The following is a 12,313-nucleotide window of genomic DNA, read 5'->3' as shown; positions in this document are numbered from 1 at the left end:
ATGAATTAACGAGGCTTTACTGTACGTGTGCAATGCTCTATGGGAGTGGCTTTCCTTCCATGCACATTCTGGGGTATTTGTGCATGCATGTGTACGAGACCTTACCCTAGGAGTATTAGCCCATGCCACTCAAGGTCATGGTGGCTGATGTCCCACCACAGGCGTCATGCAGTACGTGAAACATTCGTAAAGCTCAATTGGAATTGAGTTTTACAAATGGCTGCTAATTAAAATTAGGAACACACTACTTTCCAGCCTTGACCTTTATGAGTGCTACTACTGTACTCCAAAACACAGTTTGACATTGCTTCAGAAGCAAAGACGCACAGTGATCCACAACACCACAGCAGGACTTATTTTCCAAGCACACAATAACATTCATGTGAACGGCATCCACTAGACTGGTAACTTATGCGACAGCAGAACAAGTTTAACTACTTGCACTGTGTCATCCAATTAGTGAATGTCTCCAAGGAAACTGCGTATGGGAATCAAAATCGCAATTAACCACACACACAAAAAAAACATTCCTCCACTTCTGTTGGCTACAAACCCTACTACTTACATGATTCGTAAAATGAAGCTTTTTGGATGCCTTGGGTGAAATGGAGTGGGAGCTCTGGAAACTCAGGTTCGAAGACACTGGAAATGCAGAACAAAAAATACCAGTGATTGGTCACCATGGCTGTCCCGGTACAAACAATGGTGTTTGATATTAGCAAAGAACAGGTAAAACTGTATGACTGATGCGAGCGAGAGACACACAAGCATGCACAGAAAATGACTAACTAGACAAGATTTTGCCATAGACTCCAAAGAAGCACAAGCTTCAACAACATAAAAGATCAAGGTTCCGCACAGTTCTGCTAGTTATTTAAGAAACAAGTGTTTGAGTTAGTTTAAAGGGACACTGATGAGCAACACTAAATTAATTCAAACTGGTAAAACTTTTCTTTCAAAGCTCCACTTTCATTCTTTAGTCGGAAAAAGGACTCAATTACTAGAGAAAAAAAAAGAAAAAAAAAAAGCTTTCTTGAATTTTGTTCAAAACCGCAGTGTAATCGTGTCAGTGTGACACTATGGATTTGAAAGTATTTTCTCATACATGACTGGCCTTAGTGCAGAAAAGGTTCTGAAAAGTTGATAAGGTGGAGTCTTCAGTTCCTTTAGAGCATAATGTAATCCTTTCGCATCGGTCTTTCACACCTGTCTTTCGATTTTGCGTATTTCCTGGCTTACTGAGCGTCCTCTTACGGTAAGAGGAACTTTTATCCTATTTTTAACAATTTACTAATACAGCTCCACTCAATATTCTCCTTTTAGTGTCCCTTTAGGAAACAAACGAACACCAGGTCGCAAAACACTGGATTTAATGAAGGTGCCACAAAAATAAGTTAGGTGGGTGCTTACCGTCTGAAATGGGAGACATTGGTCGACCACATGAAAAACGCTGCTCTCGGCGCACTCGCATAGCGCCATTAAGATGCTTACACTCTGCAAAAAGAAAGAAAATATATGTACAAGCAGCTTACACGTGCAAACAGTTTCCACTTGCCAACACAAACACTATTTAAAGGAAGGAAGAAAAAAAACACATGACCTTTTTCGGCTCAGAATCCTAGTAATTCTCATAAACAGCGCAGTAGAAATAAGTAGGTTGCTTTTACTGGCAAACTACCTATCATGTAGGTTGACATCAGAAATTGTAAAATAACAATCAATAGGATATTCACTAATTAGCTTCTTACAGTAGAATCTCAATGGTACATATCTCTTGGGACGACAAAAAAATCTGTACCCTAAATTCGTATCACCCAAGAAAGTAAGGAATCAGAAAATTAAGGGGGGATGCTGCAATGAATGGCCAACTTTCCTAAAAATTCCTATTGTTAAATATTTTTCCCCCCTGCTATCTTAGGACTTCCACCTTATCTCATGGCGAAATATTTGGAAGAATTACGCAGCAGAATTCGCGAAAATTGCATTTTTTTTAGTGCATTGACTTCAAAATCTGAAAGAAAATCGGGCTTCAGGAGGTGCTATTGCACGGCTTTCCATCAAAGAAGTGCCGCCATCTTGGTACTGCTGTAAACACGAGAGATCGAAGATTCTGATAGTCGCAGCGCTGTATTTCTGCGTTCAGAAATAAAAGCAACAAAAATGAGCGCAAAAAAGAAAAAAAAACTAGCATCGTGATTCATTACTGCGGTCGCGCGCAGGGAGCGCTCCAATTGGCTGACTCACTGGTGCGCTTGTCTCGCGCACATTTTGGCAGCAGCGAGCTGCGCACTTCACGCGTTCCGAGGCCGACATTTCAAGACCTGCCTGGTTGTCTCGAGTTTCTTTCGTTGCTGCGTCCTAGCTGCTGCATGATGGCGATAAGGACATAATTTGCCCAAGATAAGGAAATCTGTTTGCCTTTCTTTGGTGCAGCAAAGCTACTTCGTATTGCGCGATCTGACTGGTGCAAAGGTAGAAAAGTTTTGAATTGTCATCAGGCACTGAAGATGACGGAAGGCGTGTAATACAGAGATAAGGCTACCCATGGAAGCAAACGCCGCTGATCTTGCTGATGCAGCAAGACTAGGTCACGTATGATTGCAGGCTCCTGAAACAGTTACAAGGTGTTTGAAAATGGCCCACAAGTTCCATGATACTGCACAAAGCAAAATCTTTTCTTTTTTTTTGGAGGGGGGTTGCATGCACATGGGTGGAGTTATGGCGAAGTGACGTAGGTTGCCTTGGAAACAGAAATGCGACCGGCGCATCAGTGCGGCTGCTCTGCAGACCACTCTACCTGTGTGCTGGGACCACCTCGCCTGCTCTGCTAGGGATCACATGGCGGCTAGATTGTTCTTATCATATGCCACGGCATTAAAGGACATTCGCAACATTATAAATTTAGCACGTTGTAAGCTAATGGACTTGGGCCAGGACTTTTGAAAAATTCATATCATCCTGAAATTTGTATTAGGCGTGATCATATCATTGAGATTCTACTGTGCAATAACTTTGGCATGCACATCCCATTCTGGAATCAAGGCCCGTGAGTGCTCAAGGTCTAGGCCAGTGTCTTAGCAGATGTTCACTTGCACCAATTTCCATGACCTTGTGCCTCGATTTTTAAGTCCTTAATGCCACAAACTCACTGCATGATACTACATTCAAAACTGAGCAAAGAAAAAATATCAACAGCATAGTAAAAAATGTGATACCAATGGCACAGTGCTGCACAGCAAGAAAGAAAGTTGCACAACTTCTACACAATTTCTGAACTGTGCTTCAAGGCTGACAAGAAAAATAATCGAAGGAGCGCCAACCTTCAGAGTCTAGATCGAAGTCATCATGCGAGTATTTCTCGAGGCCGTATGCAATGAATATGTCATCTGGACCAAAGAAGTCAGCCAAAGTGGTCACCTGCAATGTATAATACAATATATGGTTTGCATAAGGACAAAGATAATTGTGTAGTTTCACTCATAAGCCGTGTGTACAACACAGAAAGAGCGTAGTGCTAAATGCTGCATTTACTGCATTTTTGTGCGTATAACACACACCAAAGGTTTAAAAAATGCAACAAAGTTGGGGTGCGAGTTATAGGCAAATTCCACCTTGAAGTGTGGCTTCACGGCAGCGCACTGCCAAGAAGCAACACCTTAAGGCAAGGTTCTCATGTCACTCACAGCTTCATTATTTCATTTCAGTTGCTTATAAATGTATTGTTTTGCCTACCTTAGATTATGCTGCTGTCATTTGCGACCCATTCACTAAGACTAACACAAACAAAGTAGAGAGGGTTCAAAAGAGGACTGCTCGATACATATATAATAATTACTGACGTACACCGGTAACACATCTTTTAATCAAAGCTGGTCTGCCGACAATAAATGAGTGAAATCGTTCTGCAAGACTTAAATTTATGTACCAATTAATTAAAGGACATTACAGAACTGCACTCACCCATTTAATTCATTTTTCGTCTGGGTATGCGACCCGACAAAGACATCAGCTATCTTTAACTCCTTTTCGCACCCGTAATAACTGTTTTAAATACTCATTTCTTCCACAACGATTACCGATTGGAATAACCTCACTAACAATGAAGTGTTGCAACCTTCACTGACGTTATTCACAGAACATACTACTTAGTGTGGGTTACTGCATTTCATCACTTTACTGCGCTATTGTGTATCTTATTTTTACTGTTTGATATCTTGTTCAAATGTTGTATTCCTGCTGCTGGCTGCAGAGCTTCAACCTGCTCCCTTGTTTCATTTGTTTACATTTTGCCAGTTTTGTGAAACTGCTTAATTCTTCTTTCCCACCCTGCTATAATCCCGATACCGGGATTGCAGCATAAATAAATAAATAAATAATAAATAAATAAATAATAAATAAATAAATAAATAAATAAATAAATAAATAAATAAATAATCTCCTAGGGAACCCCATCCCTGCATGTTGAAGCTCCCTTCTCCCCTCCTTCATGATCGCCCATTCTCATCCTCTTTATGGGTCACCATTCTGCATTTAGTAGTTAGCGAATAGTGCATGCCGCTCTGGCAAACTAGAACTTTGATCATGATGAGCTTTGCTCAATGGCCGTCCTTTAGGCTCGATTCACACGACAAATAAGTCACGTAACATGTGACGTGAATCGGATCATTTCGCAGCTAGCATTCTCACGACCGAGGATGAAAGCGCGGATATGGCAGCCCTTGCATGGGCGATGGCGATGGAGCAGAAAACCCCAATGCCGATTTGACTTATGATCACGTGATATGCAATCCACAAGCTCAAATTTCAATTTGCTCTGTTGTGTGATTACAGCATACATAGCGCTGCAGAAGCTCAAGATCGCCAAAGAGGGGGAAAACAGAGCAGCTCCTCAAGATACAATGAAGACTGTTTTTTGCAAAGATATGAGCGTTGTATGCATTATGAGAAGACGAAACAGCACTGAACAACAGGACGAAGGGAGAGCACAGACAAGGGAACTGCCCTTCTACCATTGTATGCAGTTACTTTCACAGTTTGTATGGGCCGATTCTTCTTTTTTTCTTTCCAGGCTGTTGTAACTGGGTTTGCTGGTTATATGCAGTAGCAAGTTATACGTAGAAAATACAGTACATAAAATGCTGCCATCACCTTCAACTAACACCTACCATTCATATCTGAAAGTGTACACACAAAAAAAATTTTTTTAAATTACAAGGCTCTTTGCTTTTCGAGAGCAAACCAGATGTAATGACACTATACTTGCGCATAACCTTCTGTGGCAATGAAGGGAAGGCTACAAGGGTGGAGCATCAGCATATGTGTTACCGCGTCATGTAGTCCGGCAGCGTTTGGCAGCACTTTTGGGCTTTGGAGTAGATGCTCAATCGACGTGCCACGGTTTCGCAATTTCCCAGGCGCGGAAGGGAAAAGCTGAAAATTAAGTTAACTTTCAACACTCAGTGGTGTGTTTTGTCTTTTTTAGGTGTTGTATATAAGGACTTTGTTTTCTCTTCCCCAGCTTAAACAAATGTGAATGAAAATGTGAGACTCTTTTTTTTAGGAGAGCTCTCGCTTGGAGCACTTTGCCTCCGTAGCTTTCCCTTCATTGCCCCAGAAAGTTGTCCATGAGTATAGCTGAGAGGAAGCCACATTTCCTCTGATAAATATGCTTGCACAAGCACTTCACAAGGCATTTGTGCCATTATTTATACAGTGTGTTGACACCTCATTACAAGAGACTGCTCATTCACTGACATGTGTTCCAGGTTTATTATTCATCACCCAACGTATCCGGTTGCATTCACAAAGAAATCTGCCTTTCCATTGCTGCACATAGCATTTCAATGCTTGTAAGGTCAGGCCGTAGTGTCCCTGTCTCTTCACTGTCACGTGTAGCATCCAATGAATGCAATGCGAGACTTTAGCGCTCATCAAAGTGCATGCAAATTGGTGCTTCTCAATGTATCTGCCGTTTCACTGTAGCATATAGCGTTTAAATGCTTAAAACTGCAGGCTCTAGGCCTTTGCGAAGTACATGGAAAGTGGAGCGTCTAGATGATCTGATTGCTTCGCTGCATATCGACTGAGCTGCGTAACATGCTCCCACTATTATGTCACTCTAATGAAACTGTGATGGTGGAGTGGTCAGAGCACCTGGCTTGCAAATGCAAAGTTTGTGAGCATGAACCCTGCTCAGAGACAACAAACATCAGTGAAATTTTTGATGGCAAACAAACTGGCAGACAACCGTTATCACTGAGTATCATGTTTGCAACTTCATGCATGGCTATCGCCATTAAAAGAAGTTACCGGCTTTCCTGTAAGAGTGAACACCTTGCGCACAGCACCGGAGTCAAGCTTGATCACTTGTGTGACATCATCGAGCACCTGCTCAAATGATCGGGCTGTTTTGTGATTCAGCAGTACCCTCACTGCTTTCCTTGGACGCACTCCATTGCGAATAACCTGCAGAGAATGCCCAAGCAGCAAATGTTTAGGGAAGTAAGAAAAAGTTGAACTCTACTGGTAAACATTATATGCAAGAGGGGATAACACGGCAATAAAACAGTCGCACAATGACCATGGCTGCAACAGTGATAGCACAACTGCTCTGAGCTCTGTCACCAAATGTTTCTGTATCTAGCAACTGATGACAATCACCTCAAATATTGTCACGCTGTAGTGACGGTGAACAACCACAGCGGCACAACGCAAATCACGAAACTCACTGTTTATTAGGCAAACCTATGTCCAGCAAAACAAGTAACACACAGCACTGTGATAGCGGTGAGCACACTCGTTGACCTGTGATAGTTGATCTGCGGGCCAAGCACGTCAGCTTTCAAGCACGACTTGTCGAAGGTTCCAGCGTAATCGCTGGTGCCCGCGTGCCTTCCCGAAAGTACTACACAATTCGTGTCGCGCATGCAATCTTATTAAACAACGTTCAGTGACAATAGACAATGGATAGAACCACTAATAACATTGTAACAGAGATTGGCTCATGAAAAATCTTCAACGAACTCATAAACAATTTATACGTGTCAATATCTTCTTTTAAAACAGTCATTATGTGACAGGAAAAAAAAAGAATAATATTTGTGGTTGAACTAATACCCCTGTCACATGGGCAAATGTAGTGTCATTTTGAGTGAGTGCACTTTGCCGCTAGTGTCATTCGCAAGCTGTCACATGGGAACGCTTAGTGAAACACGCTGAAGAATGCACTTGGCAGCGAGCATGTTCTGCGAACTCACTTCACTGCATTCAAGTGTGTAGCCTTAGTAGCAGTGCTTAAAAGATACATAACTAATTGAAAGCAGATTCGGTAGTATAATTTTAAACCACCTTTTTCATGATTGGAAATGTTATATGCTAATAAAATGTGCTATATTGTAAAAAAAAAAGTCACAGTTTCACCCAAAAGGCAAAGCATCAACTGCGATAGCAAATTAGTAGAGACCTATACGGAGTAAGGATAGTAGTTTTATCAGCTGTATCACCTTGGACACATTCGCTTACGAACTGAATTAACAAGCATGGTGTCAGCGCGCCCTAGCAAACATGAATAGATCCCACTCCGATAACCACAGACAACCGCTGTCAAAACGCTACGTGAGCAAGGGCGTCAGAAGCAGCGAGCGAAAGTTCGCGCGGTCTATCGCTTCAACGGAAACTGAGCGGCGAAAACACAGCGCATACAAAAGTAGGAGCCGTGTGCAGATCGCTCTCAAGATACGGTGCGCGTGACCACCCGCAGCCGCGCAAAGTACAAGTACGCAGTTGCTGGCAGAGGAGTAGAAGCTGCACCCCCTCCCCCCCACGCTGCCTTCCCGCTTTCCTCCTTTCGCGTGCGAGATTTAGTCCCCAGTTCCCCTTGTGCCCGGTCACACATTTACATTCACACGCCCATGCAGCCGGTTGATTGCAGCGCACCCATGCGGCACTAAAGGCAACTACAGATCTAAGTACTTGCTGGGGGCGTGTCTCCGCGAACGTCCTTAGCTCCACGAGTCCCAGCGTACTTCGCGCCCTAGCGCCACCGCCTACCCAGCTTCTGCATGGCTTCACGGAGCGCGGGCCAGGCGGCCACGTTGCCGTGGTCCGTCAGAATGATGCATTGAGTTAACGGTGTTTAAAACTGACTGAACACAATTTGTCACTTAATTTGGATCTCGATTTCTTTCCCCTTTTAGTTTTACCATACGTTACCGCATACGGTAATGTGCGAACCATGTATTGCGAGCCAAAAAGGACCAAGCCTAAACATAGCGAGCAAGTGGTGTTAGCCACAGAGCCCACGCCGTGCATGTCTGTGTTTCCCGTGCGTTTTTGACCGTGGTAGGACCAAGATACGAATTAAATTTATTTCACCTTCTGCGACGTGGCAAAGCAGCAGCAAGTATGACAGCCCATCTAACCGGAAGCATAAACATGGCGACGGCGGATGTCTCCGCTGTCTCCGCCGTCGCTCCCGTATTCCCGCACGTGGTTAGTCAACTGCGTTCTTGGCAAACGCCGCGTCCCCTCCTCGTATTCCCCAGTTGGTAAGTCGGAAGCCCTTGTTTACCTAGTGTATTATTCTCTTCGAGGGAACCCTCAGCGATGTCAACTATATCTAGCTGGCCTGCTCGAAGTGTTAGTTGCAGTCGTAATAAATGCTTTCCGAGTGTACACGTGGTTGTCGTCTATTGTTTCCTCAAGCTTGTACCGGACCGCGGTTGATGCGCAGGTATGTGCCAACCGCGGGGCTCGGTGTGTCGAGGCAGAGGGCCATTGGCATCCCCCCCCATATCCCGACACATTAAAATCATAAAAGTTGGTAGATATGCCATTATATCACCAACAGACAAGCATCCAGGGCCAAAGTGTGTTGGATTACCATTGGATTAGCATGAAACAGGGAATACTACTAGTAACAGGTTCCTGAAATCTGGCAGTAGTTAGCAATGACTCTGGACTCAAAGCCAGTTATTCAGCTATTACAGGACCTCACACTTGGAAACGAGCATCCCTAAATCCAAGGGACCATTTGACAGCTACAAGGATGCCGCACGAGAAATCATCCCAATGGAAGTGGCATACACCACGGGAGCATGTTTGCAATTATTACACCGAAAGGTTCCCGGTGGCAGTTCTAGTCTGCTACCCACAACGCAGGCAGGTGCTCTTCTACAAAGTCATCTGCAGTTACAGAAGGGGCACCCAGAGACCAATGATATAAAATCCCTATAGGGCCTTTTTCTGACATGTGAACTCCTACACATAGCTAAGCACCAAGCCATTAAACATCTTTAATCAATAAATTTAAAAAAAAGAGAAAGAAAAGTGCGGATCCCACACACTGTGGGAGTCAATGTAATGCGAAGCATTTTGCAGGTGCCTGGTTACTAGCATTGTTTGGAGTTACACAATGCGATACCAGGTGGACCAAAGTGTTTGCGTAAATGCAGTAGTTGTGTGTTGGTCATGAGCATACGTGTCTGTGACGAAAACAGCACGAGGACAACCATGTTGAAGACGTTCATATGGCAGCAACAGCATGATTTCTACACCGGCCATTTGACACGAACTTCCGACATAGAAATTGTTGGTTTCTACATAGGCGACGTGCAGCATAAGCGAGAGAAACACGGATTGTGATGTAATCAGCAACTATATATTGTGCAATCGTACATACCTATGGCTATGTGATGTGGTGTATGTTAAAACAACGATGACATTGGTACTTCGGTGAAGAAATGTTAGAGCATGATTACCTTGGGCGACTATGAAGTCAGTACAACACTGCACAATTTCTACATAGCGTGCTATGAGGAAAGTACTGAGGAAAGTCGGCCCGTGCCGGAGATAGTGCTGTCTAACACAGCACCTCAAAGTGTAAGCTGTCACAAGAAAAGAAGACGAAGTGGCATGGGGCAAACGAGCCGAGCATTTCAAAGAGCTGGCTGGCTTTGGAATGAGAGAAGTATGTGTGGGATCGTGGTCTAATGGCACAGCACTAGGCTGCTGTGCTCGAAGGTTCGATTAGACCGTCAGTCACATATTACAGTTTCTTGTTATTAAAATGAGGCGAGACAGGAACCTACCTTCCGACCACCACCTACCTACATGCCGCGAAGTGCCAAATATTAGGCAAGGAAAGCTTCACATTAAAGGAGAAAGAAAACCACACCAAAACTGGGTATTTGGCGGTACCCCTTGCACACTAGGCAGATGCTACATCCAAAAGCTACCGCTGCAGTTGTTAACAGTGAATATAATATGTGACTCTTTAACTGGTGCATTTTATCTTCAGGCCATGGCAGTCCTCAAGGTATGAAGCTAGACTGGTCTATACCAGTGGACTCAGACATTCCCAGCGACCCAGGTACAACTCGCAAAGCCCTTGTGTGTGGCTTGCACAGCTTGACGTGTTGTCTTTTCTGCATTTTAACCAGCCTAACGACTCCTCCGTCAACACTCTCTGGCTCCCCCCCAAAAAAGTCACGAGCGAGCCTTATGTTCTGTGTGTGGGCTGGTACCAACGTTGAGTTTGAGAGCATTGGGCTGCACTTACTGTAATGAGCTTGGGCCGCACGAAGCCATGGTGAGTGGGCAAGGTGTCATGGTGTGCAGGGGGTGTAGAGGATGGAGTTCCTGGAATGCCTCGAGTGCTGCGCCCCAGGGTCCAGTGGGGACGAGGCGGCTCCTGGCGTCCGTATGGAAGTCGCACGAAATGGTCTGTCGAGGAGCACACATAGACACAGCCCTCACACAGATGCTCCAGCTGGGACACCTTCTCCCGCCCGTCCTCGGAAAAGATGAACCGGACGCCCTACAACAGACGATTGCACCCGTCAAGAAAGGTTAAACACGAGCCACATGGGAAAACTTATGACACTCGGCCTATGAGGCCGTGGCATCAGTTTTACTATCATTCACAGGATGCCACATGTATAAATTTGATGGCATTGCCCTTAGTGCCAACTACTGAACTCATAATTCCATAGCAAAGGCTTAGGTACATTAAAATGGTGAACTCCCCCTGTCATGATCGGGCATTTACCTCGCGATACCAGTCGCTCACGGAGATCACAACGATGATAAACGAGCAAATAACCAGCTCCAACGGTGGTGATTCAAGGCAACCAGTTGGACACCACCAAATGGGTTTGGAAAATTTGCAAAATGTCATTCCTGCAAACGACCCTGTGGTGCTTTTGTCCTTTTCCCTCCCATCTCGGGGTGACTAAAAAAGGAGCTAACCAGGTGCAGACGGCCTTCTGGAATACCAACGGGTCCAAACTGCCATGTTCGTGTTGGACATGGGGTCATTGTGTTTCCCTCTCCCTGTTTGTGTCAGTGACATATGCATTTTGAGCCAAGCTCTCCTCAGAGGGAAAAGACTGCAGACATCTAGGTTGACCCGAGGATGATGTCACCCATCTCCAGACACTGGATTGAGGGGAGGTGACGTGCCTGGTACGACGGAAGAGGTAGAAGAGAAGACGGACGCTTGGTGATAGGGTATGAGCAACTACAGCTTGAACCAGGTCGCATTATGACGAGTGTTGTATTTTTTAATGTTCTTGCGTAAGCTAGATAGTTGCTCAATAAAGTGACTCCCTTGCTTTTGTTCTGTAAGGTAATAATGTAATAGGTTCGTATCACCACCTTTAAAAATAACAGTAACTTTCGCTTTTAACTTTTAACAAGTCAATAGCTCTTTTTATGGTGTGCCTTTAGCTCACCATGGGTAGGTCCACCATTATGCGTGTGAGATCCTCCAGGAGGGCTTCAAACGTGCGCACTTTCTCCAGTGAGAGCGCGTACACCAGGCCCCTGTCGAAGCGGTCTCCATTGCGGAAGAAGGTGAGGCGCCGCGCTTTCCTCCCCTCGGACAACTTCTGCAGGCTGGTCCGCATCACGGAGGGTGATGCCACACCGTTGGCCTCGAACCGGCGCCGAGGTACGGGCGGCAACCAGAGCTGGGAATGCCGGGGCACCTCTTCGCCAAAGGACGGGGGCCGCTCGGCTGCTGTGGCCATCTTGGGCTCACCAGAACCTGCGCACACCATCATTACAGCTAAGCATTGCATTACTATAGTAATGCTATAGTACAGTGGAATCTCGTTGATACGATTATGCATAATATGTTTCTTTTTCTTTTCCCAATAATACGATTTCGTTGGATAATACGATTTTCGAATGATACGCTTTATTTTCTGGTTCCTGTGAAGATCATATCAACGAGATTCCACTGTAACTAGAAATTCCCAGCATGTAACACCATTTGTAGTTCTAAATGTTGCTTTCACAAACTGTTACCAGA

The 12,313-nt window shown here is 44.7% G+C and overlaps 1 protein-coding gene across 1 annotated transcript in view; it reads right to left on the bottom strand.

Annotated features, from left to right (window-relative positions):
- LOC119449802 (serine/threonine-protein kinase DCLK1-like) overlaps positions 1-12,313 on the bottom strand; it is a 46,866-nt gene that overhangs the window by 30,705 nt on the left and 3,848 nt on the right. Inside the window, exons 2-7 of the mRNA XM_037713071.2 lie at positions 11,733-12,046; positions 10,559-10,816; positions 6,310-6,465; positions 3,321-3,417; positions 1,411-1,494; positions 566-642 (exon numbers count right to left, since the gene is read on the bottom strand). Coding sequence (XP_037568999.1) covers positions 566-642; positions 1,411-1,494; positions 3,321-3,417; positions 6,310-6,465; positions 10,559-10,816; positions 11,733-12,029 — 969 coding nt within the window. The 5' untranslated portion in view covers positions 12,030-12,046. The remainder of the gene's footprint in view (positions 1-565; positions 643-1,410; positions 1,495-3,320; positions 3,418-6,309; positions 6,466-10,558; positions 10,817-11,732; positions 12,047-12,313) is intronic.

The sequence above is a fragment of the Dermacentor silvarum genome, chromosome 4 (assembly GCF_013339745.2).
Source record: "Dermacentor silvarum isolate Dsil-2018 chromosome 4, BIME_Dsil_1.4, whole genome shotgun sequence".
NCBI classification, from domain to species: Eukaryota; Metazoa; Arthropoda; class Arachnida; order Ixodida; family Ixodidae; genus Dermacentor; species Dermacentor silvarum.
Note: the sequence above shows the minus strand (reverse complement) of the source record. Positions and strands in the feature narration are given on the sequence as shown.